Source organism: Aethalodelphis obliquidens, unplaced genomic scaffold (genome assembly GCF_003676395.1).
Source record: "Aethalodelphis obliquidens isolate GAN/ISIS:26980383/991018 unplaced genomic scaffold, ASM367639v1 scaffold7, whole genome shotgun sequence".
NCBI classification, from domain to species: domain Eukaryota; kingdom Metazoa; phylum Chordata; class Mammalia; order Artiodactyla; family Delphinidae; genus Aethalodelphis; species Aethalodelphis obliquidens.
This window is the reverse complement of record NW_020837951.1, coordinates 27,877,945-27,905,385: the sequence shown is the minus strand read 5'-3', so window position 1 is coordinate 27,905,385 and position 27,441 is coordinate 27,877,945. Positions and strand designations below refer to the sequence as shown.

Here is a 27,441-nt window from a genome sequence, read left to right as displayed (position 1 = left end):
CAGTTTTTATTTGTGTAATATTGTCTTATTAGAATTTGGTTAAAATGACACAAAAAAACATGTCCACCAAAAGTAGGCGTAGCTGCAGTTGTTTCTGGTGGGAATACCTGCTTTCATTGTAAGCTTAGACACTTGGGCAATAGGAATGTAACTCAGAGGGGACATGAGTGGAATGAACTCAAGTAGCTAATTATAAATATGACATTATGCACAATTAAATCACATACATAGGCAATTGTGTGTTATAACCAAAAATATGTCAGAGAAAGGAGCCTACTGGTTTCATTTGACATACCAGCTGGTCAACATAAGCCCCAAATTTGTCCATAGCTTTGTTTGTACCAACATTTGTATTAGATAATTTTGATTAATCAGCTTCAGGAATTAACACATGATATCCAAAACTACAATAACATGAAATTGTAAACACAAATGCCATATGAGTGTGTGTGTATACACGTGTGCATATACATATTTACATACACACACATTTACATTCACAGGATAATTTCTGGCAGGTAATTTCCTACCTAAAGTTAAGTTCACTAAGACTCAGAAGATTAAACACAGCAAAAATTTATATAGTGACCATACCTCTAATACAAAAAGAACTAATGGTTCTTAAGGGATATTTCCATCAACCTTCCATTTGTGTGTGTGTGTGTGTGTGTGTGTGTGTGTGTGTGTGTGTATGAATGACATGAGAAAAAGACCAAAATGTCATATATTTATGTATATGTGTGTACATGTACATATATGTGTATATATGTATATTAGAAATAATGCATGTGCATGATTAACAATTACTTCCTAACACTCTAGTCAAGTATACACAGCAAACAGATAATTATACATAACTTAACTTATTTAATAAACACTTATTTGGGCCATTTAACTTTTAAAGTTGAAAGTGATTGCAGTCAGAATTTCAGAGCATTTTTTGTGGCAAACTAAAAAAATGTATGTAAAGTTTACCTGGAAGGATAAGTGACTAAGAGTAGCTAATAAAATAGTTAAAAGACACATTATATCCATCTGCCTCCTCAAATTCCTTACTTGAATGTCCAGTGGACATCTCACACCCAACATATTCAAAGCTGAGCTTCTGATCTCTACCAAGAAATTTAACTTCTAATAATACATCCTAAGAAAATTATCAGAATATACAGACAAATTTATTTTCAAATTGGAAAATACATGAATAGGAGAAAAATTATGAAAATTATTAGATGTCCATCTCATACCATATGCTAAAAAATAAAATTCAAATGGGTTATAGATTTCAATGTAGAAAAAAGTTATAGAATTACTAAAATAAAATACAGATGAATTTATTTAATAATATGAATGACAAGTATATGTCTTAAGCCAAAATAACAAATGAAGAAACAATGAAGGAAAAACAATGAGTTGATGATTTTATTATAAAAAAGCTCAATCTTTCTGCATGCCCCAAAACACCGTAAATGAAATTCAAAAGCAATGAGAAACATAAAAACTTATGCAAAGGTAGATGTACAGATGACTACTGAATATATATTAAAGAAGATGTAGATTAAGACAGTAATGAGAGCCATTTTCACCTAATAAAGACATACTTTTATAAATATAGTACTAAATAGGCTGGGAAAAAATAAGTACCCCTACTGTGTAGGGTACACTGGCTTAACCTTTCCCCTCCACAAAATTTGGCGATATAAATTAAAAGCCTTAATTTTTAAATTATTTTTCCCAGTATTCTAGGAAATATGCATAGTTGTATAGATGTGTTCAGTTACACAGGAAGGAAATTTGAAAGGATGTAAAACATACAGTGGTCATTTGAATGATGAAATTAATATTAAGTAGTATTTTAATTTTTATAATTGACGTATATAACTTTTATAAGAAAAAACTGAAAATGAGTAGGCACATTTTTTAATCTTAAGAGAAAAGGGAAGAGTAATATGTGGAGTATAAATCAGTGCATCGTTTCTGGATGACAAATTTATAATATGTACACTGTACATATGTAAGTATATATAAGATATTCCCTTTGGTTCTCTCAATTTTCATTTTAAGAGATTATATTGAGGAAATAATGAGATCCAGACTGCCTGGGTTTGAATCCCAGCTCCACCGCTTACTAACTTTGTGACTTGGAGTGAGTTACTTAACCTTTCTGTGCCTTACATTGCTCATTGATAAAATAATGATAATCATAACCTACCGCCTAGGATTCTTGTGAAGACTAAATGAGTTAATACATGCAAAACGCTTAAAGCCAGGCCTAGCACATAGGACGCACCCAATAAATGTAAGTAGTGATTTGTCTTTGACATTGTTATTTCTATAAATATACATGATAGGTGCTGCTCTAAGGAAGTTTTTGTCAGCGTTGTTTATGATAAGGAAACTTTAGAGACAATGTGATATGACCCTATGTATATAATATACTTGCAATACACAAATAGACACACATAAATCATATACATCATGTATCTTATATAAACATATATTCTGTGTATATATAAAAACAAATACATATATACATAAATATGGAAAAGATACACCAAAATTGAAAAGTAGTTATTTCAGGTTGGTAGGATTAGAAATGAGTATTGTTTTCTGTTTTTGTTTATCTGCATTTTCCAAAATCTATACAGCTAACACATATTACTTATAATTATTTTTTAAAAATTTAAATAAGTACAAGAACACTTATTTGAGTATTTTGTAGAATACCACACTATTTTGAATATAACAACAATATATATTTTGAATATAACAACAATAAGGTGTTGGGACAAAAAGTTGCTATATCTATAAGGAGGAATTCACAGAGCCATTAAAAATTAATATCACTGCCAAAGAAAATACTCATTGTTGATTTTTAAAAATCTATTTCTAAGCATAATATACAGCAAGACCCTAATTTTATTTTACTCATATTTTTTGAATGAAATATACTAAATATTAATATTAAAAGAGGTTTTCTCTAGGTGGTTAAGATTATGGCACTTTTTATATTCTTTGTATCAGGCAAATTTTCAGTAGTAAACACAATTTTTTTACAGTTTTGCTTTTTAAAATAAAAGCCTTCTGTTTCTTCATCTATAAAACCAGTTTGGCTAATTATCTTATAACTTTCTCTCCCAAATCTCTGACCCCTCTGAAATCTTATCACTAACATACTTAGTGTTACCTTGTTGATACTCACTATTTTGATTTAAAGAATAGGACTTTCAGTTTCTGATTAATGTTTCTGTCTTTCTTATTTGTAGTAATGCCACAGTCTTTAGAATCTATGTCTGGTTTATTTCTGCAGTCCATGTTCTTTGGTGGAACAAGAGTGCACATGGCTGAGCAGCTGGGAGACACCAGTCTCATGAGCATCCCAGAGTTGTGGCAGCTGGTAAGCTATTTCACTAAGCACAAGTTATTCTTAGAACAAATCTGATTTAGTCAATAACTTTATATACCTTTTTATGAATTTTTTTTCAGTTCGAGAAAGTGTAAATTACCTAGTGTCTCAGAAGAATATGCTTCTGATTCCTATATCATTTTCACCGTTGAAATAGTTTTCCACTGAAAATATGAAGCATCTCATGAACTGCCATAAGATGTGTCTGCTAATGGTTAGCATTTTAAAAGCTAGCTCTGTCCATTGTCACTACCGCCACAGGAGAGTTCTGTTCCTTTTCCCCTTGGCATTTCAGTATCTGTTATACTTTAGAAATATGTAGTCGCCACTACTTCTTGATCTTGATTTTTCATTTGTTTCAGAATATCTCTTCTTCTCTATTTTAACAATATTTTGCTCTATAGCATTTCTTATATTCATATAATGATTTTACATTTCTGTGACTGACAGTATCTTGAAATTATTTATACACTGTGTCTATCTTTTAATCATGTCTGTGTTATCTGAGATTTTTAAAACATTTTTGCCCAGTAAAGTTTATTTTGTGATATCAAATGGAATTCAGAAGAATATTATATCAAATATATTTCTTTACCTTGGGAAAGTACAGTATAACCTGTGTCACCTGTTTTAATTATGGTTTTCACATTAATTACTTGTAACTTTCACTTGGAAAATAGTTTTTAAAAAACTTCAGAAGACTTCTTTTATATGCTGAAATGTGTTTACAGTTTTATTAATTTTTGTTCATTTTGGATCACTATTTAACGAAGATCCTTGGGACATCTATTTGTTTTAAGGAGATCTTTATGTTTATGGAAATGCTTGCCCTAATAAAAGCCTACATAGCCATTTTGGTTTTTTCTTAATTTGCATTTTATATTTATATTATCGTATCTGGAGCTTTTACTGTGTTACTATAGGATGGTGACACAGTAATAATTTACCAACTTTATTGTAAACGTTATGTTATATCAAGAAAATAGCATGATAGTAATCCCAGAAGGAAGGTTTCTTCAGTACCACCACAGATACGCTAGGGTTTTCCTTGAAACACCTTTAGTTTCCATTTTAGTTGTATACCTCTGCTTTCTAAAACTAGGTTTGGTATTTCCAAGCTCTTTTGATAGTCTATATTTTACGTTTCTAAGACATATTATAAATTTATAGCTGTATTATTTTACGTTTCTAAAACATACTGTAGTCTATATTTATAGTTATATTATTTTACATTTCTAAAACATATAGCAAATTATGAATTAGTTGTCTAAAGGGAATTTGGAAAACAAGGTACAGTGTGTTAGGCTCCTGATAGAAGAAATGTCTAAAGGATTAAAAAACAAACAAACAAAAAGTCAGAAGGGAAAGGCGAGATGGTGCTCAGGTGCAGCCTATACTATCAACAGGCAAGAAAAGAATCCAAATAGAAGTTTTGTAATCCAGCTATTGTTGTGTTTTCTGTTTCCCTTCAAAGCAAAACTCTCTGTAGAGTTGTGTATACTCACCATCTTCCCTTCCTTACCTCTTATTCTTCCCTGAAACCAATCCAGATAGGCCTGCAGCTTTGCCAGTCTGCTGAAATGATTCTTCTGAAGGTCACCAAGGATCTTTGTTACCAAAATCAATGGTCTTCCGCTGCCTTTACCTTGCTCATCTTCTCAGCCATGTTGGACACAATCGACCACTTCTTACCTTCCCAAATACACTTGATTCTGAGCTTTAATATATGGCATCTTACTCTTAGATTTCCCTCCTCCCGACTGGCCAGTCCCTTTTTTTTCTTTGCTGGTGTGTCTTCTAAATGTGGGTAGCGTCTCAGGCCTCAAGAATATTCTCTCTCTTCCCTCTCTCTAGGTAAGCTCATTCAGTCCAAAGGCTTAAGTACCATATATGTGCCGATGATTCACCCATTTTTATCTTTTTCCCGTCCTTGCCTCTGAGCTGCAGACTGAAATACTAACTGCCTTTTGAACACAACCATCTACCTAGTTTGGGTCACAAATTAGAAGTCACCTTGATATCTCTCTTTCCCTCATCCCCTTTGCAGCCCATCAGCAAGTCCTGTTGGCTGTATCTCTAAAATAGATCCTCAGCGTTACAATTCCTTCCTATGTCTGTTGCTACCATCCTGGCCCAATCTACCATTCTCTCCTACTTAGCCCCGCTACAGTCCTTTCTCCCCATATAACCAGCAAAGTTCTTTCTGAAACATAGATCAAGCCACTTCCTTGTTTAAAACTCTCCAGCAGCTCCTTATTGCACTAACAATAAAATCCAGGTACCTTACACTGGACTACAAGGCTCCACAAGTTCTGGTTCCTGCCACCTCTGATTCCATTGCCTACAACTCCAGAGACACTGGAATTCTCTCCTTGCTCCCCAACTTGCCGAGATTTTCCCACTTGGGGCTTTGGCACCGAGTGTTCTTTCTTTCAGGAACATTCTTCCTACCCACCTTCAAATGTTGGCTCCTGTTCATTTTATTCACATCTGAGCTCATATGTCACTCTGCAGAGGCCTGACACCTCTCCGTGCTTATTGTTACTGTGTTGTATTTTCTTCTTAGCACTTAGTGCTGTCTGAATTTATTACATTTCTTTACCCACACATCTGTTGTGAATATGAATATAACTTCTCCATTGAAATTCAAGTTCATTAGAGCAGGAGTTCGGCCTTCTTCAACACTGTATCCCCAGAACCTAGAAGAGTATCTGGTGCATGAGAGAGTTCAAGAAGTATTTGTTACATTATTGCATAATGATGCCAAACTGATTTTATAAGGACGATTTTAACTGATACCCAACTTCACCGAAAGAACCCTCTGCCAGTTACTAGCTGTGTCTCTTTGAACAGTTCCTTATTCTCTGAGTCAGTTTACTCATATGTCAAATGGTACTACTTACCTCATATGGCAGATTCTGAGGATTAAATAAAATACCTGACAACACAGTTAAACCCTTGAAAAAGGTAGCTAATCTTCTCAAGCTTTTTCTTATTCAATGTATGCATTAGCATTCCAAAGTTTCCAGAGTTTTTTTGAACCTGTAAATGTTTATACAGGCTTTTTTCTTAGATAGAAGAATGTTTTGGTCAAGACTCATGAGTAACATATTATCTTAACTAACTGCCTTTTATTTTTCAGTATTTTTTTTTCTCTCCCTCAATTGTCGTTTTTCACAAACACAATTTTCTGTCATTTCCTTAAAGTGGCTATAATGTGAACTTCAAGGGGGAGAGACATACTTGTGATGCTGATGCTGGGCAGTCAACCAGGCTCAGTCGCAAAGCCACAATCCTCCCACCCGCAAAGTTCAGATCCACACCTTAGCAAACAAAGGACTGCTCACTACACGTCACGGCCATCAAGTGGTCACAAGCAGAGTCATGACTCCACTGTGCTGCCTGAGAGGGCCTGTTTGACAGGGGTTCTTCAAGGACCGAGATTAGCAGTCAGTCTCAGAAACAATGCTTGTGAGCTATGACAAATGTACCCACATATCATAGCACTACATAACCTTGGGCGCAGACTGCACAGCACTTCTTACAGAAGAAAGGGAAGGCCCCTCCAACATTAGTATCGTTTCTCCTCCCACGTTTGCCTATTTTCCTGCATGCTCACTCTAGCCAGCACCTTGCGGGTACACCTGCCATACTGTGTCCTTGTATTTTGGTTGAATAAACAAAAGAGCACTGAAGGCTGCCTTTGAGCTTCCTTAGTGCCAAATGAAGTAATGAGGTTTTTATTAAATGGCTTAGCTACAGAGTATTTGCAGAGATCTCTACAGCTTCATCATCATTAAGCAAAATAAGTTTATCTAAAACCTCATAAACTTAGTATCAGTTACTACCAAAACTGAACCATGAAAGTGCAAAACACCCTTTATTTTCAAGTAGTCCCCTCGATTTTCTTTTGTGATTAACAGGACATTTAGTTTTTTCTAAATTTCTACTTTTGGTCCAAGCGTCTTCCCTTCTATAAGCAGACATTTCTTACTTCTGTAATGACTTTATAAGCTCCAACAGTAGGTGGTGCTATGAATGCACGAAAATAAATAAGTACAGACCACAACAGAACTGTCACAGGTTTATTTCGTGACTTATTACAACATAGAAATATGCCTTTTTAATACTTCATATAAAGTTATTGACAATACAAAATTTTTTTCTTTTTTTTCTTTTAATGAAAATGATTTAACTTAGAAATCTATTGTGAAACTTTTGTCTAGTTTTGCAATTCTCAGATATTCCAGTGCAAAAATAGATCCCATTACAGACAGCATAAAGTGCTTGGAATGAAGGGCCAATGGTAAAGAAAAAGCACAAAAACATAGCTTCATCGTAGGGTATAAGACGGGAGAACAGGATACTTAAACCTTATGGAAGGTTAAACATTCTATAAAAAGGGATGCAACAATTCTGAAGAGAATTAGAACAACATGACTATAGCACTATATTATTACTAGTAAATAGTAACAAGGGTAGAAATTAATATCTCAGCGTCAAAGTGGTTCAAGATAATATGACACATGGCTCTTTGGAAAAAATTTTTACCTGATATATACAACCACGAGAAGAAAACAGACACATCCCTTTAGTCAATGATTAGTATACAGTGAATGCTGTGCAACATTTAATAGTCACAATGCATATGCCTTCAGTACAGATATTGAAATACAGTAGTTTGAGGTTTGGTTATTTGTTTTTTAACAATGACCTATGCTGGGCGTTTACCTATAGAGGGCTTTGTTATTGTTTTCTTTTGTATTTTTCATATTCACAGTTAATAAGGTTTAAGGTGTCCAAAAGAAGCAAAAGCCGAAATCTTTAAACACTTTTGAAAATTTCTGAAACTCACATGGTTACATTTCCACAGGGATTATATAGAAATTTTACCTGACTGAGCAGAGAGTTGTAAAAATTTCTACTATAATTAGGCTTACACAGAAAAATTTAAAAGACTGCTGTTTGGATAGGCTAAAAGGTAACAATATTAATGAAGTAGATGGGTAGCTGTAGATTTTTTCTAGCTTAAGAGAACCTTTAAATCTATATTGAAATGTTGCATTTTTTTAAAAGTAGTTCACAGTGTCTTTTGATATTTTAAAACATGGCCTTGAAGTAGTCAAATAAAGGAGCTACTCATGGTTTTAATATAATACAGAATTAGAACATGATTCTAGTAAAATGGGAAAACAGAAGCTTGATTTTGAAAAATATTGAACACAGAGAAACAATTATTCTATAAATTTTATATCATTAAAGATAGCATAAAATATGAGCTCATGCCAATCGTTATTGGAAAAATGCCTCCATTGCTTGCTTATCATTTTAGAAAATATCGGCATTCATTTCTTTTTTTTTTTTTTTTAAAGATTTTTTGATGTGGGCCATTTTTAAAGTCTTTATTGAATTTGTTACAATATTGCTTCTGTTTTATGTTTTGGTTTTTTGGCCGTGAGGCCTGTGGGATCTTGGCTCCCCAACCAGGGATCGAACCTGCACCCCCTGCATTGGAAGGTAAAGTCTTAACCACTGGACCACCAGGGAAGTCCCCTAAAGGTCATTTTCTTTTTCCAAGCAACAAGTTGCATGATAACATACAGTAAATTTTAAAAGAAAAAATACAGATTTGGATAGATCTGAAATCTTGTACCTTTAGAGTTAATATCTAAATTTTTTTTAAAGGAGAAGACATTAGTAATGATATTGAAAGATGACTTTACCAAATAGTATTTCTCTCATAATTTTGTTGCCTCAAGACAGATGACATTAAGCATTAGTGCAATATTATTTTTAACAAGTATTTACTGACTAAAAAAATTAAACTGGGTTAGAAAAGTCTGAGATAATCTTCACGTGAGGGCATTTGCTGTTTTCTGTTTTTTTTGTTTTTTTCATGATAGGTTAGTGATTGAAGAGATGACAAATTTGAGATTGTCAGAATGGGGTATCTGAGATTTTCAAAGTCAATTATTCGAAGGTACTAAATGCCATAAGCACAGTTTTATGTTATTCAACAAGCTTTGAAGCCAGCCGTCTTCTCTGTGAAAGTATTCGTTATATAGTCTTGTGATCCTTATGACATTTAAACTTTCTTGGCTTTTGCATTGTTGCTATTTTCAAAAAGTGGGCTGCCCAATATTCTTTCAGTGGGTTCCCACAACCACAACAAAACCTGTATTTGTAAACCAGTTAGCTGACAAACATGGCACAGGAAATCTACTGAGACTTAATATCTCCTCACTGCATCCATCCATACTCAGTTATAACATACACTCAAAAAATACTTGATTAATGCACTGATACTAAAAGTATTCTAAACGATCTTAAAGAAACTTAAATACAATGTTGTCATGAGATCTTGGCCATCACACTGTTTTCTAGTCACTAGGCATTAGATGATCCATTCGCAAACTTACATGAAAAAATAAAGCTAGCGTGGCAGTGTGGCCATACTCCTCTGTGCCACAGGGTTCTACAAAGAGGCCATTCTAAGGTTTCAGAAGTCACTGACAGAACTTACAATTCCAAATAACATTAAAAGTACAAAGATTTTTCTCAAAATACAACTCCATCTTTTCATATTCTAGATTAATCCAAAAAGCCAGAAATAATACTATGCTTGTATCAAGCAACAAGATCTTGAGATGCACTGTACCGTGTTAGCAGACAAGCAGGACACATGGACACAGGCCTCCCTTGGTTTGAACGCATCATCCTCTTCATCCCATGCCCTGGCTTCCACAGCCTGTGGCCCCAACAATGCGGTTGCTGATTCTTTGCTTCTTAACCAGGATCTAAGTATACTTAAAGAGTCCCAGAAAGATAGCCTCGGAGACTCATGGTTCCAAGCAAGGATAACAACGAAACCAAGTCTCACTCTTGCATGTTACCATGCAATTTGCATGTTGCAATTTGCATGTCACCACCATCAAAGCAGCTCATCAAAGAGGGAATCAAAGCAGGACTTTCCCCACACATGGAACCATTTTGTCACCCGATATTTGATGATGTCAACAGACTCTGAGTAGAGCAGCTTTCACAAAAGTGTGTATGACACACCATGGTGCTTCGGGCTTTCTGAGCAACTTGGCATTAGTAATTCCGGCGCACTCATTGCCGGCTGGCACTGGCTGTGTCACCGGGAAACCAGTCTCCTGGCTTGGCACGGAGGATGCCTTTTGATTTTGATAAACAATCACTGGCCATGATTACTTGATGAATTATTGTTGCAACCCCAGTTAGAATACAAAGGAACAAAAAAGTATGTCAAACCCATATGTCCACTGGGTTCCATACTAGAGTTTCACATAAGTATAAGGTAATAAACTAAATTCAAGTCTTTCTCACTCGAGAGCCATACGAGACATAGGCTACAAAGGCACTGCCCTTGTAATGGAATTTTGTTTTCATTGCATTGAATTGCATTGCATTGAATAGTATCAGTACAGTATCCAGTTTACCTCTTCCCACAAAATCTTCCAGCTCTTCCCTCTGGAACACTTCACATAGTGCAAAGGAAAGTCTAGTTCCTCCTTTCTTCTAGCCACCCTGTATGAACAGGTTTCTTCATACATAACTTTCTTTCACTTTCTCGTCCTGCAGAAAAGATGTGAGAAGTGCAACATCCACTACTGTCTGGTTTTTGTGTAATGACAGGTCCTTTAAGTGGTCATCATCACTTTGGTCCTTGGCAAAGTTTACAAATACCTGTCAAAATAAAGGTGGACTTTATAAATAGCTCTAACTTGCTCTCTTTATTCTAGTTGCATTTTTCCCCACATGAAAATTAGAGAATACAAGATTGAATAAATAGATTAACTAGAAAATTTTGTGTGGGAGGGAGAGGGGAATACTTGACAAAGCATTAACCTAAAAAACTCACCTTCTATTATTGCCCCCCAAATCACCAACTGCTCAATCATCTATTTACTTTGACTCATACAGGCCTGATTAAAGGGAGGAGGGTTGAAAACTAACATTTACTGAACACCTACTAAGTGCCAGGATCTATTTAGTACCTGATGTTATCTAATTTAAATGGGATAAGGCACCTGGCATAATACCTGCCCATGGCAGATACTCAATAAAAAACTGCAGTTTTTATGATTATTATGACAATTTATTCTCACATGAACCCTATGAAGTTGGTAGTATCATCTCCCTCTGCAGATTCAGGGAGGTTAGGTAAAAAGCATAACTAGCAGTAGTAGACCAGGAGTTCATGCTCAGCTCATCTATACTGTGCTATAGGGCCCACAATGGGCAGTGGGTGGAGAAGCGGCAGGAAGCCTCACCCTGAAAAGGAAACCTGTTTTTGACACTCTAAGCTTACTTGGTCAAGTGTTGTCTGAGAGACAGAGTAGTCTTCTATGTGGAGTCGCTTTTTGCTCTGGGAAAGGATGCTGAAAATCCTGGCCAGGGAAGACAGTGAAGAGGGAAGCTGGTACTGCAGCATGTTCCGGTGCTTCTCCTTCAGCACGCTTCCCGGGAAGGCGAGTTCAAAGAACTCCTGGACAGGCTTCAGGTCAGGGTTGGACCCTGCTATTCGTACGACTATGGTATAACCATCTCCAAACCTGAAAGCAGGAAAAAGAAAGTCCAAATGGAAGACCCTCGGGAAACTTCTCAAAAGAATATTTAACTCTGAGAACCCCACTTGGGCCATGAAAGAGAGAGGTCCCTGCCAGACCCAGAAATAAGTTTCAGCGAGCAGGAACCAGTGGTCACGTACTGAATACCTATTCTATGTGAGCTGCCTTGCCGAGGGCTTTAGACATGACTTCATTTAATCCTCACCTAGACCTGTGAGGTCTGTCAGATGTTACAGAGAAATTGAAACCGAGAGTGTTAGTCACTTGCTCATGGTATGTAGCTCAGAAATGGTAGGGCCATGGTGTGGACCCAACTTGTGCCTTGACTCTGAAGCCTATGCTCTAACCTTACTGGCACATATAAATCTTCCCATTACAACTCTATGACAAAGCTAGAAAGTAGATATTCCTAGAACACTGTCCCTCAGAGAGGTTGAATAACTTGCCGAAGTGCATACAACCCATAAAAGGTAAAGACAGAATTTGCACGCAGCTCTGTTTGACTTCAAAGTCCTCATTCTTTCCACTATACCATCTTGTTCAGTTTATTTCCCTTTATTTTAGATCCACCATGTATACACTCACAAAAGAATAAATACACGATTTCTCAGTATGTGGGATCCCAAAGAAACTATCTTTGTTACCTATTTTTCAGATGTTGGACACTGCCAAGACACCTGAACCGCCCATTGACCATAATTGCCATCCTAGTGCAAAGAGCTTCACATTCTTCCATACTGTGGGAAAACAGAATGAGGCTTAGTTTTAGAGAGATGCTCCTATAACCATCAGAACATCACCATGTCATTTGGCATTTCAAAGAAACAGATCCCCAGCTTCCTGGGGTGTAATTGCATCCTGTTACAAATACATGAAGATGGAGGGAAAACGCTGTTCACTGCCATGCCGTTTATAATCGTGAAAAAAGTTGGAAATGATCCAAATGTCTACACAAAAGAGGAATGGTTAAATAAATCAGGGTATATCCTAATGGAATACTGTTCACTAATAGCTATGAGAAATGATGACACATCTAAATTAACTGACTTGGAATAATGTTCTCAGTATTGTTAAGGGAAAAAGAACTTAGTATATATGCTAAAGCTTGCATTTTTGTTTGTAAAAAACATATACACTGTGTATAGATTTGCATAGGGAAACTCTGCAAAGATATATGGCCTGATGACAGTAATAGTTGTCTCCTAGTGATGCAATGTCAGGTGATCATAATTTTTTTTTCCATTTGCCTTTTTGTGTTTTCTATTTTTTTATACAATGATCATATATAGTACTTGGAAAACTTAAAAGTTATGCAACAAAAAAGCCAAGCTAAGTCTTCACTACAGACCTATGAGATGTAAGCACTACTGATCTCCCTTCCTTGATGATACTTAAGGCACAATTCCACAAGAATCGCCGGGCTTTGGGGTCCATGCCTGTGGTCGGTTCATCCTGTAATTAGAATAAAGTAAGCCCTATTATGTGCTGGGAAAAAAAAAAAATCAAAGATAGGTTTGGTTTTAAATTCAGAAGCATCTCTGAAATAGCCTAAGTTTTAACTTACCATTCTATTTATTTCCTGATGGACCAAAGAACCAGACCTTACATACAAGAATATTTCATACTGTTTGCAACCAGTTCACTTTTACATGCATCACTGAAGTAGAAAACTCTAATTTTTTATGAAATGAAATTTCTCCAAATAAACAGAAAGGGAAGGGGAAAAGTCTTTTAGTTTCAACCATCTTTTCATGACTGACAAGTATATACTAAAAATTATTTTTGTCTGATACTGAAGTCAGTTTAAGGTTTGGGTAAAATTCCTTTTCTTTTCTTTTTTTTTAATTCTAGTTCACTCTGGCTTAGCCTGTTATACTGTACTTGCTAGTTTTAGAGAAACAAATCCAAATAGTCTGGATAACTTTAAAGCCTCAGTCCAAGGCTTCTTCCTGTAATAACTTCAGTGCTCTTCTCCTCTACAGAAGAAAAAGGGTCAAGGGCCACTGTCAGTCTGACCTTCTGTTTTCCATTTATCTGTATGTAAGGAACTATGACCCAGGTGCTACCTTGGGGATTCTGAAGCTGTATCCACACTCTCAGTCTTCAGGGGATGAACACATAGATGGCATATAGTATGGTCCAGAGAAAGGTCAAATCACACACCCAGCCTCAGCTGCACCTGTTGGGCTTCTCCATGCTAGAGAAACAAGGTCTCTGGAGTATCTCCTCCTTTGGAGCATCTGAGGGCATGTCAGAGCCACCCCAATGTGTGTCAAGGAGAGGGGCGACAGAGCTTCCCTCTGGTTCTCTGAGGCTGCCCTGCTGTTCCTCATCGGGGGAGGGGGGCTGGCCATTGCCAAGCCAGCCATGCACGGCCTGGACATCGAGGACTTTAGAAAAGAGGTGTCTTCCATTCAGGCCAGGACAAAGTTTCCCATTCACAGTCACACTCACCAGAAACACCACAGGAGGCCCGCCAATCAAAGCCATGGCCGTCGAGAGCTTGCGCTTGTTGCCTCCGCTATAGTCCCCAGCATGTTTTTCTCCATACTTCACGAGGCCCAGTTTCCGAATTGCCCACTCACCAACCTAAGGGTGATAAAAAGCGTCTTGACCTTTGTTGGGTTTGGGAATTTTATCATGCTTTCTTACACTTGCATATGAAAACTCTTTCACTGAGTAGGACCAGATTCTATACCATCACGACCTGGCAAGTGTGGAGGAACCAGCAGCAGGGAGGCAGGGACTCGCGTGGGTGGGAGCAGCACTCCCTCTCTGTCCGCCGGTGTGAGGCAGTTCAACTATCCCTGTCCCACCGCCACCACGGCCTCCCACCCTGAAAGGAGCTGCGAAGAGCCAGCACTTCACATTGCTGCATCCACAAGGAAGAACAGCCTGAAGCCGATGGTCATGTGTGAAGGTCACAGACGTAAGGTACACTGTTAGGACGCCAAGGGAGACAGGCTGGCTTTCCGGTGCCCACGGTACCTTGCCGACTTCTCTCTCCGGGACGCCTCTCAAGAGCGCAAAGAACTCCACGTGCTCTCTTCCAGTCAGCAGCTCTGTGATGGCATCGAACTGAGGGCAATAGCCCATGTTCTGATGTACTTCGTGGATGTTCGATAAGATACTGCAAAGAAAAACAAAACTGGTCAGGTTTTTAAGCATTTAGATACTCTGATCAGACCATCTTGCCTAATATCCCTATAAAGAGTGCTTGCGCACGACCAACACACCAGTGAGCACACCTGCTATAGCGTGAAGGAACAGCCTTTCTGCCCCCAGGATGCCAGCCCCTCCTGGAAGTCAGGGTTCTGGCCTATACCTTGCCCAGTCCTTGTACCTGGCTCCCCCAGCACCTCAATCTGCAGGCTCAGTCCCATTGCAGAATTCCCAAGTCCATCCCAGCTGTGGCACCACCTTTATCAACAGCCTGAGTCACACTATCCCGGGACTTTAACACTAAGTGTCCATCCCTGACTTGATTCTGTGGCCCAGTCATATGCACCATGTGCTCTGTTGCTCCGTTCACGTCAGAGGAGGCTCAGCAACTCACTGTGACTTCCTCTGCTTTTTGCTGCCCATACATTGACTCACACATAACATGATCCAGACCCCCTGGTCCCACTAAATACTCAACCCAGGAATCCTCCTGGTTTTGAAGGTTTTTTTGATCACAGACCCTCTGAGAATCTGATGACAACAAAAAATATACCTACAGACACAATTTGACATATATTGGTGGGGGCAGTTTTTAGGCCCTATGAAGCCATTCTCGGGTTAAGGATCCCTAATGTAGGAGAAAGCTCTGTCACATCCAGGCTGATAGCTGCACCTTAGCCACCTCTGGACAACCACGAGTTTGGCCCATCAGCAGTATTCATTCCTCTCTGCATATAAATTAGTACTCCCAGATCCAGCCTTTTCCAGAACTATGATTGAGGCGCTCACAGACCCTGTGCCTGGACCTCACAGCTACACTGCCCACACCAGCTCTCAGAACCAGGCACTGTGACGAACCTTAGTTTGGGCCAGTTATTGCTGCCATTGCTGCAATACTGGTACTAGGAACAAGACGGGGAAAGCAGGTGTGTAGCCTTAGGCCAACTATTCTAGAAATTCTGTTCTCTTAAACCTCCTTTACACTGCTACTGAAAAAACGTGTAAGATGCAGAGGAGAGCCATGAGTACATTAAGTTCCTTGCTCTTTTCAATTTTATTGGCTAGCAGCCCCTTGTCCAAATTGTACGTTGTGAAATATATTTAGCGGGTCACAGCCAGTATTTTGTAAATGGTGTGGTAGATGGTAGAATAAGAAATATCAGAGTGCACTGCAAGAAGGAAGAGTAGGTAATGTTTTACAAAACTTTTATTTAAGCTATATGCCTGTTTATGTGTTTTTGTGTATTTACTCGGTTGAGAGGTAAAATGTATTGACTTTGGTATTGTGGGTCATGATCAAAGAGTTTGAAAGCCACTGCCTTGTACCGTCTCTCCAATATAAAAAGCCCAGAGAAGTCCCACATATTTCGAGTGCTCGAGTGTAACATTGCCCAACAGGACTCTAAAGGGTAGTGTACCCCTTACGATCAGACTACTTAGTGATCTGTGCACTCTCGGATAATAGCCCACGGTGACACCAACAGTTGGCACACCCTTTAGCGAGGGCAACTTAGCAAGTATATAGATAACCTTTTATCTTGTAGGAATTTTCCCTGAGGAAACAATCAAGATGAATACAAGGACACATTTAATGAAAAACAGAAACAAATGCCTAACAATAAGGAATTGGTGAAATAAACTATAGGTACATGTACATAGATGCATTTTATGTGGCAAAATTTCTACATCTTAGAATACGTAACCAGTATATATTGTATTATATACAATAATACAGTCATTAACAACAAAAGAACTAATTTAAAAATCTAGATGTAGTATGATGTCAATTTTATAATATATTTATATGTGTATATAAAGTAGAGAGATTTGGGGTGATGGGAATGTTCTAAAATTGTATTGTGATAATGGTTGCACAATTCTGTAAATTGCCTAAAAGTCATTTGTTGTACTCTTAAAACAAGTAAATTGTACGGCATGTAAATCATACCTGAATAAAGCTGTTATAAAAAAAGAGTGAGACTAAAATGAAATGTAAATAGTAGTTATCTCCAGGTACTGGGATTATGGATGACTTTTAATTTCTTCTTTACAGTTTTACTATATTTCAACATTTTTAGAAACTACAGAGTACTGTTATAATCAGAAAAATAACAACATATTCATTTAAATAAAGTTTAAAAAAAGTCTGTGGCGAAACACAGACTTCTTTTCTCACCTGTTTTTGTTAAGAAAAGCATCTCCTCTGGTAACACTGGTATCTCCTGTTAACATCTTGAAAGTTGATGATTTCCCAGCCCCATTGACACCTAGAAGTCCAAAGCACTGAAAAAGATTGGGTAAGTTGTATAAGTAAACTACTAAAAATGTGAATATAAATGACCCTTATAAAATAGTCACCTCCGCTTCATTTTCATGTAACATGATCCTAAAACATCATTCTTAATGAAGAGTCAACTATTTTCTTGGTTTTAAGAAATCATATAGATATTTAAACATATGTTTTATAATGAAAGTGTGGGTGTATTTGTAAATATCATTTGAGTCGTCAGGTTAAGACCAAAGTTAATGTGTGAAAAACAGTAATGAAAGCCAACAAGTCAAATTTCACCATCTAATCTGGCTAAAGGGCATACAAGAATATACACATAAACGAGAAAGGAGAAAATCTATCTTTTAAAATCTATTTGAATTTCATTATCACCTGGAATGGATCACAAAATCACATTTTGGATTGTATACTTTTCTTACATTGTCTGAGATTATCCAAAATTGCTTATATATGGGGCCCCCATCCTTTCAATGATGGATTGCTCCACACAGACATAAATGGAGAAGCCTTTTAAAACCACTTTTAACCCCTTACAGACATTATTGTTTGATTGCAGTAGAGACAGTCTGAATTAATAGGGGCAAACACAAGGCGGACAGTGTCTTTACCTCACCAGGAGGAATGCCAATGCAAATCCTGTCGACAGCAGGTTTCCTCTTCCTTCTATATACCTGCAACAAACAAAATGCAAAAATTCATGAGCTGCAGTGACTCACAGCTGTCCCAGGCGACTGTGGAAGAGGGAATTATGACCTAAACACACCACAAAATAAGACTCCTCGATAAGACTAAGTCACACATGTGATGTGCTAAAGCCTTGGTCTGTCTCTGTGGCAACTGGCTTCTGAATGACCCTGAAGCTCAAAATACAAGTGAATTTCTTTTTATTTTTTAATCTAACGTCAGACTTTTAAAAAATATATTGGTCATTAATATTTATATAATTTTCATTTAATATGTAAAGACACTGTAGATATTTTAAAAACTAAATTTTACAGGGTAAAAAAACATTGCAAATATTGAACAGATTACAAAAAAGTGAATTTGTTGGGATTCTGGCACCTAGAAAGGGCTGAAACAGACCCTCTTCTTAAGCAATGGAGATTTTTTTTTTTGCGTTGCGCGGGCCTCTCACTGTTGTGGCCTCTCCCGTTGCAGAGCACAGGCTCCGGACGCGCAGGCCCAGCGGCCATGCCTCACGGGCCCAGCTGCTCTGCGGCATGTGGGATCTTCCCAGACCGGGGCTCGAACCCGTGTCCCCTGCATCGGCAGGTGGACTTTCAACCACTGCGCCACCAGGGAAGCCCAGCAATGGAGATTTACCAGCTTTTTGGACCATGAAACTCAAAATCAATCATTATTCTATCAACTTCAGCTTTGCCTCGATACACAATATTAGATGTTTTAATAACTAATGCATAAATGTGTGAAAAACAAATATACTCAAGAATGAGAATTCACAGTATAATTATTTTCAGTAGGATCGCCTGGAGGGGTGGGATAGGGAGGGTGGGAGGGAGGGAGACGCAAGCGGGAAGAGATATGGGAACATATGTATATATATAACTGATTCATTTTGTTGTGAAGCTGAAACTAACATACCATTGTAAAGCAATTATACTCCAATAAAGATGTTTAAAAAATAAAAAAAAATAAAAAAAAAAGTATGAGGAAACCAGGGCCCATTCAAAAAAAAAAAAAAAAAAAAGAAGTCCCCATAGTGTATTTTAAATAAAATTAAATTGACAGAAACTTGGTATAGATGCACACTTTAGGAAGCATGCTCTTTTTATTGAGTCAGCAAAATGCTAGTTTCCAACATATAAAGCTGAAAAAATTGAAGACAAGTTGTCATAGCCTGTCCTCATTGCCTCACCTTAGTCAGCTCCTTGACTTCCAAGATGTCATTCTGTCCTCCACCATCAAGAATTCTCTGTCTCTCCCTCCTCACATCTTCATCCTCATCATTCAGAGGAAGAAGCTTTGCCTTTACAGGTCTTAGGGGGAAAAAATTAAGAAACAAAACCAAATCAACTTTTCAAGTAATTTTCTAAGTCAAAGACCCAGTTTCCAAAGCAGTCCTGTAAAATCCATACTCCAGAGTTGTCGGCAGTGTTGGGGGCCGGGAGATGCCCACATTAGGAAAATCAGTTTGATTATCTGCTTTGAGTTCAAGTCAATCCAACCACCACCGGTGAGTATTTCCCTGTGTTCCTCCTCCGTGACCATCAACCAGGCGCTCTGTGAGTTCTGAGAGAAAGCTCACCTGGGCCTGATGAAGAATCGGTACTGGATCAACACAGTGATGAGGAAGAACACCACCCCTTCCACGGCCATGGCGAAGAGGTTTCGTCCCACCAAGTCCCAAGACAGCGGCGAGACAAAGCGATTCTCCCCTGGTAGACACAATGCAGAGATCCAGTCAGAATGGAGGCACCAGAGACCATGGCCCTTCCTCAAATTCAGGCCTACATTCCTAGAAATACCAATGTTTATGGCCCGTGGCCAGGAGGAAAAAATAAGGGAGTCACCACTTTCCAAATCTGATTTAGGGTAAGGTTTTGGGGAAACATACTGTGAAACAGTATCAATCAGAATTTCAGAGATAACATGTATTTGAACTGTAACTTCATCTAAGAAATCTAATGTTTCCATTTTTTTAAGATTTATTTATTATTATTATTTTTATTTTTTTGGCTGCGTTGGGTCTTCATTGCTATGCACAGGCTATCTCTAGTTGTGGTGAGCAGGGGCTACTCTTTGTTGCAGTGCACGGGCTTCTCATTGCAGTGGCTTCTCGTTGCGGAGCACGTGCTCTAGGCGCGTGGGCTTCAGTAGTTGCAGCACGCAGGCTCAGTAGTTGTGGTGCCCAGGCTTAGTTGCCCCACAGCATGTGGGATCTTCCTGGACCAGGGATCGAACCCGTGTCCCCTGCACTGGCAGCTGGATTCTTAACCGCTGCACCACCAGGGAAGTCCCTAATGTTTCCATTTTAATGAGACATGCCAAAAATCCTTTGTAAAAAGGCAAACAATCCAGGGTAATTTTTAGGGTCAGTATTTTAACAAATTATAAGCTTCACTAAGAAAGATTAGAAAGCACGTTTAAAAGATGCCCCATTCAATAGCATATAATGTAACCTGGTGACTCAACTCATCTGGTTTTATGTAAATATCCCTTAAAATCCTTATATATCTCCTTGTACCTCCAAGTTTAAAAGAAGTCCCTCTTCTACGCCCATTAAATAACATGGCCCATCTAACTATATGAGCCAGTCAATAAAGAATAGTAATGTGGCCACAGGAGAAACAAATTTAAAGACTCTAAATGTAGAAAGAGCTGCAGTAAATCACCTTTTTATAGACTGTGTAAAAGGTAATATATGACCCCATCTGCAGGTCCATGATTTTCCCAATAGAGCCAAAGTTTGCATCTTTCCTTCTGATTCTCTGGCCTGTATCTAATTCTCAAAGCTGTGGTCTGACTTTTCCAATGACTCTGGCAAACACCACCAGTGGTATCAGGCACTGGGTCCAAGCTTAAGCCAATATTTCCTCACCTCCAAAATTACTGTCTCATCTTTCAGACAAATGGTTGTGTCACATGACCCATGGCACAACCAGCTGTACTGACATGAGCCCTATCAGTGAAGTCCTGTGCCCAGTCACCACCCTCTTTCCAAAACAAAGGCCAAAGTACCAAGGCCCATGCAGACTGCCATCTCTATTAAAACATCCTACAGCCACTACTGTCACTCACCAAACCTTTCCAAGGCATCAGCCATTGCCTGGTTTTTCACCATGTCAATGAGCCCCCGTCCCAGGCAAAAATGTGGGAAGATCAAGAACACCGACTTCAGGATATCATTGATGTTATTCAGCTTCTAAAAAAATAAGACAGAGAGAGACTGTCTTTCGTGATTCAGGCTAAAAATTTACCAAAGTCTAAAATATGGAAGTGAAAAAAAAATTTGATTCCCTGAGGTCAAACTGAACCTTTGAATTCAGATACCAATAAACAGCAGTAGCCACAGAGGATGATATATAATGTAATAAAATTTTGCTCTTTAGAAAAGCTGGAATAATGCTATGAGTATGGGAGAAATATGAGCAAAGCTTAGAAACATGATTATATTTAATCAGAAGCTAATCCATCATAAGGTATTTGCTTAGCATTTTGAAAGCAAATTGCTCATGTCTGGGTCAATACTTCAGTTTCAGGATTTTGTTGGAGTTTAAAAAATTCTTCTCGAATACATCAATCCAGCAGTGGCCAAATACCCAACAACTGAGTAAGTTGCTATGTGCTGGATGCACTGTGGCAGGGCACAGGAGAGGCAGAGATTAATAAGAAACAGTCTAGTCTCTACTCTGAGGAAAAGAAACATGGAAACGGGAAATTACTACATACTTGGATGTGTTGTACTGGAGGCATGAACTGTGTGGGCTTTGGGAGCACAGGGAAGACAGAGCACCTCCCATAAGGTAGGTAAGGAAAGCTTCACATTCAAGCTCCATCATGAAGGGTTAGTGAGATACTACCCGATTCTCTGACAGAGGAGTCACAGAATTGGGTAGTATCGCACACTGTTGGTGAAGAGCTCCAGCGCCAAAGTGCCACACTGCCATGGACGCCCATGAAGAGGTTCACGCGAATAAAGACCATGTCGGCTGTGCTGGGGATCTTGAACCAGGCCTACAGGAGTATGGAGGGTTGAAGGGACCACTCAGCCAAAGCTTACCATGTCTTGGGAAAGAGTGTGGTGGGAACTGTCAAGGAAGGGTTGTACACCTCTGAAAGTCTTTGTGTGCTAAGTTAAGATGTCTGGATGAAGGCAATGACAACAAGAATGGACAAGGAAGCTTGTTTAAGAGATCTGTAATGGGAGGAACTGGCAAGGTAACCAACTGAATGTGGGAAATAAGCAAAAGCAAAGCATATAAAATGGCTCTAACATTGCCCCAGCTGGGGTGACTGGGTGGATGGTAATGCCATCCAGCATGACAGGAATGGCAAGAGAAATACTGGGTTCTGAGGGGAAGATGATTTAGGACATAGCCAGTCTGGGGTGTCCTTCAGTTAATCTAAACGGAGCCATCCACTGGGCAAGAGAGAACATGAGAATAGAGTTCAAAAGGGGAGTCGGGGCTAAAGGTACGCATGGACGTGAGAGAGAACAACACGAGGCACTGAGAGGTGGTGGTGAAATCTTCCAGCATGAATGCCATCACCCAGAGAGAGCATCTGAAGTGGGAAACAAGATGCCAGAGAACTGAATACTGGGGAAAGCAACATTTAAACAGAAAGGAGTATACAAGAACTTGTCAAAGGAAACAGAAAAATGTGATCAGAGACATATAAGGAAAAGGGTAAGCGAGAGATGGTATGCAAACCCAGGAAAGACAGACAGACTCTGCAAAAGGACAGAGTGGTCCATGGTGTCAACACCGCAGGCAGGCAGAATAAGATCGTGACTAAACACTATGCTCATCCCAGCATCTCTTTCTGCAGAACTCACATTGTTGGTGAAGAGCTCCAGCACGAAAGTGGCCACGCTGCCATTGATGCCGATGAAGAGGTTCACGCTGGTGAGGACCACGTAGGCTGTGCTGGGGATCTTGAACACGAAGGAGGCTGGGTACATGAGAGGTGTGATGGACCACCTGGTGAGGAACAAAAACACATGTCCACTGGGTGTCCCCTGCCTTCCCCCATCTGATACCATATGCCCCATCCAGAGGTGCCTTACCCATACAGCAACAGTAGAAGGGCTAGCACAGGCAGGTTGGTGGAGGACACATAGGACTTCTGCTGGAAGCAGATGAAGATGATGATGACCAGCGTGGCAGGGACCACATAGTTGCACTAAAAGTGAAACGAGGAAATCAAGGTCACCCCTAAGTCAAAGATACAACACGTCTCAAGTCTTCATCATCATCAGACAAGAAAGGGCAGATAAACATATTGAAGAAGAAGAACTTTGAATTAATGAAGCCACAAGAACTATTAATCAAAATACTGGACGATACGTGTTGACAAGCATTTTACCCCCGGCTGATTTTATAAACTGCACGTCCTTTCTGTCTTTCCAACAGATAAGCCAAGGTGCCACGCTCAGTAAACTTACTGAACGATGGGTTCCCAGTCAGAGTAGTTTCAATTTCACAGGTAGCAAGTAAGCTGCCGTTATTCTTCCCGAAGACGACTGTGTCTGTTTCATCATTAATGCTGTATTATAGTCTGCCCAAGTTCAAGCTCACTTGTGATCTATTTATGAGGTAAGCACTCATAACATGAATGTCAGAACTGTTTCATCACATTGAGACTAATTTTAAAGTGTGTCCTGACAGTGTCTCAAGCATTAAAATGCAGAAATAAAGACTTGACCACAGGACAGTTACGGGAATTCATAGCTGGCAGAGCAGAGCAGAGGCAGGGAGGTGGTAGTGGGCTTGTCAGCTGTTACAAGTATTTGTAGCTTCAGATCACAGGGCTCTCCATCTCAGTCCCATCCTACTCAAATGTGCTTTTCAAACAACTTAGATGAAGACATGCTTATAGCAAATTTCAGAGGTTCTAAGGCAGTGAGGGACAGATAATACACAGGAAGATAAGTGGTATTCCTGAGTCAGGGACTTGATCTTTTCATCTCTGAATCTGCAATGCCTGGCAGAGTCAGACACGTAGTGAGCAGTCAGTATGTACGTGCTCACTCAATAAAGCAATTACTGGATCAAGATAAAACCAAAACAAATGGACACTACATAAAATTCAGTTTAACGGGGATTAACATAAAATTTTATATATGTTTTTAACAACCTTTATATTTATATACAAAGCTATATATAAAGTTTGATATATATATATATATATCAAGTTTTAGATTCATATATAAATGTAAAGGTTCAAAAAAGTCAATTGCATTAGTATACAGTGAAAGAGACCCCATAAAAAATACCTGTGAAACAGTTCACTGCCAAGTTGCCAACAAGACAGTGCTGCTTCCAAGATGAAATACCCTTGGGCTGAGTAATAGGGATATGGGATAAAGATCAACTCCCTCTAGACTCATAAACATTCAGACCACAGCCTGAATATAATGTTAATTCTGGGCTTTGCTTTTCAAATGGCTCATTAACAATATGGAGCATGGCCACAGAGAGGCAATCAGGTCAGAACAATGACAAGTCTGAGAGGCTTGCTATAATCAACACAGACATCATCATCATCACTCACATTTGTACAGTGATTTAGAGATTACAAAGTACGTTCTCATATATCATCTTATCTGGGGAAGGCTTAGGATAAATGACAGGTGTCTTCAAATATCTGAGGGGCTGTCCAGTGGGAGAAGAATTAAGTTTCATCTGTGTGGCCTACAGATTAATGGACCTCACAGGGAGATACATTTCAACTCTACTTTATAAAAATTAGAACTTCAGAATTCTTTGAAGTCCTCCATATTGGTCCAAATAGAAGCACTATATTACAGCTGGCATGAAAACAGATTTGCAATGGATGGATAAGCTTCCAGTAAAACATATAAAGTTTTCAAATGACAGACTGAGTTCCTAGTAAGACAAAGCACACCCTGACTCTGGAGGTTAAAGCTCTGACAGACAAGTTAGAGGCACTGGCTTTGAGTTTTGACTGTCTTCCACCTCAGTTTCTTTGAAAAGTTGTCACTTAGGGAATGAGGTGGTGGTGGGATGAACTGCAGTCCATGTGGACAGATTTCCTCTGGTGTGAGATCAGCCCTGGGCTTAAGGCTGTGTTTGGTCACATGAAAGTGTACAACTGTGCCTGCCTTTTCCTCTTTTGTACCTTTTGGACTAGCTAGAACATCTCCTGCTGATGGCCAGGAGCTCTTTCGTCCATCCAACCCAGAGCCCTGATGGAGGTTTATATAGCAGCAGCAGACCGGCATTCTTACCATGTCCCAGACAAAATTGGAGAGCCAGTAGATGACAGGCTTCACTCCACTGATGAACTGCAGGTGCTTCGCTTTGCTGACCCGCTCCTGGATCAGGAACACGACAAAGCTGGCCGGGACGAAGGACATCGCAAAGATGACACAGATGGACACAAGGACGTCCACTGATGTGGTCATCCTGAAAAAGACAGATAGTGCAGCTGAGGACTCAATCAGGGACACATACACACACAAATATTTGAAGCATAGCCCAGGGAAAAAAAATCTCTTCACCACATATATTTTATTCAGGGTTAAAGATGATTATTTTCAAGAAAAAAAAAACAAAACTCGATAATTCAGATGCAAAACTGATTCTACTGAGGTCAAAAGGGTCTACTGCCAAAATGAAACTATTAAAGGAAGTCTAAGAGTGGCCTAACGGCATTCACTTTGTTCCACTATTCTTGACCTTCTATGAGCAACAAGTTGTAAATTTTCACACATAAGGGAGTAGTGTAGCTTGAAAACTTAATAAAGGAGAAATATTAGTGTGAAACTATTCAAACAACAATTTCTGGCTGTAAATAAGTTTGACAACAAAAGCTCGTGGCATATCAACCTAACACGTACAAAAATTCCATCAGATCCTTATTATAAGAATAGTCTTGTAAGTCCATTAAATGGGGTATAATATCAACTATTTCTCTGCATAAATGTTATATAAGCTTGGTATAAAGATCGTAGTGACATATATTGATATTCTATATGAGTGAAGCAGAAGTAATAACTGTGCCATGCTCCACATACAGAAAAGGAACCTAACGTCTGTTGAATATCAACCATGTGTTGAAGGCCGGACTTGGCAATTTACATGAATTGTCTCACTTAATACCATACATCTGGAAAGTTTAGAAACCAGATTCAAACTCAGATCTCTATGATTTCAAAGGCTATACACTCTGAACTAGATTATACTGGTTTTAACTTCACACTCACACACACACACACACACACACACACACACACACACACACACACTCAAGGAATTAAACACAAGCCGACAAAGCATGTTTCACCAAGTTTAAAAATAGTGATTTCAAAACAAACGAAACTGATTTTTTTATTAAACACTGTGTTAAGGGTGAGTTAAAATATTTTAGAATTATATTAACAATTTAACTTACTTTATGTGAATTCACTAAATGTAATAATGTCTTTAATATATCAGAGTCATGTATCTTCTGCAATTTAATCCCTGCCCAGCCAATTCATAAACTGATCATTTTCTGTCCAGAGCCTGGACCAACCCAAACACACCATAATGAACCTGTTTCCCCAGCTGTTACTCTACAACCAGCTTTGTACTTCCTTCCCCTGCTCCATGATTCCCCCAAACACCCTCTCCCTCTCCCGATTCAGACACAGTGGTACTTACAGAGCCACTTCCGAGAGCTGCTGCTTGGTGAGGTTCAGGGGGTGATTGAAGGCAGTAATCCCATACTCGCTAGGGTTCTCTCCCTTCTGCAGGTTGGCCCGGAGAATAGCATTGTTGATGACATTCAAGAAAGAGCTGATGGCGTGCCAGCCCTTGTTGTTGAACCACACCTGAAATAAAACACACCAGGTGCAAGGTACTGCTCCCAAACCCTGCTCCTGGAGGTAGGTGCACACACACAAAACAGGCATGTGCACTCCAGAAATTCCAGTCATACCACAAGACAAAACATGATCAGAGAACATGGCAAAGAGGTAACAGCAGCCAGGGTGTGCTCAGCACTGACCGTGTGGCCAGGCACTGTGCTATCTTTAACTCATTTAACCCTCACCATAGCTTTGAGGTAGCACGATTATTGCCTGCATTTTATAGATTAGGAAACTGAGGCTTAAATAGGTTAAGTAACTCGGTCAGGTTCATACTGGTTCCCCTGGTGTGAGTGGTGGCAAAGCAAGTTCTCTTCATCATCATATTGTAAAATTCAGAGATATTTCTGTCATGAATCAATGTTATCATGAGCTGAAAGTACTTCGGGGGAACATAGGGATTATTGTTCATCAAAAAGCTATTGGAGGGAATTCC

At 38.9% G+C, this 27,441-nt stretch overlaps 1 protein-coding gene across 6 annotated transcripts in view; it reads right to left on the bottom strand.

Moving 5' to 3' along the window:
• Positions 1-9,072: 9,072 nt before the first annotated feature.
• ABCA1 (ATP binding cassette subfamily A member 1) overlaps positions 9,073-27,441 on the bottom strand; it is a 182,231-nt gene continuing 163,862 nt past the window's right edge. For all 6 annotated transcript variants that reach the window (XM_027105324.1, XM_027105327.1, XM_027105323.1 and 3 more), the window contains 15 exons: positions 26,800-26,969; positions 25,383-25,560; positions 23,199-23,314; positions 22,968-23,112; positions 21,209-21,332; positions 19,716-19,845; positions 19,326-19,446; positions 18,058-18,120; positions 17,336-17,442; positions 14,986-15,127; positions 14,452-14,586; positions 13,346-13,449; positions 12,642-12,734; positions 11,739-11,982; positions 9,073-11,113 (listed from right to left, as the gene is read on the bottom strand). In XM_027105324.1, the coding sequence (XP_026961125.1) occupies positions 10,973-11,113; positions 11,739-11,982; positions 12,642-12,734; positions 13,346-13,449; positions 14,452-14,586; positions 14,986-15,127; positions 17,336-17,442; positions 18,058-18,120; positions 19,326-19,446; positions 19,716-19,845; positions 21,209-21,332; positions 22,968-23,112; positions 23,199-23,314; positions 25,383-25,560; positions 26,800-26,969 (2,013 nt within the window). In that variant the 3' untranslated portion in view covers positions 9,073-10,972. The remainder of the gene's footprint in view (positions 11,114-11,738; positions 11,983-12,641; positions 12,735-13,345; positions 13,450-14,451; positions 14,587-14,985; positions 15,128-17,335; positions 17,443-18,057; positions 18,121-19,325; positions 19,447-19,715; positions 19,846-21,208; positions 21,333-22,967; positions 23,113-23,198; positions 23,315-25,382; positions 25,561-26,799; positions 26,970-27,441) is intronic.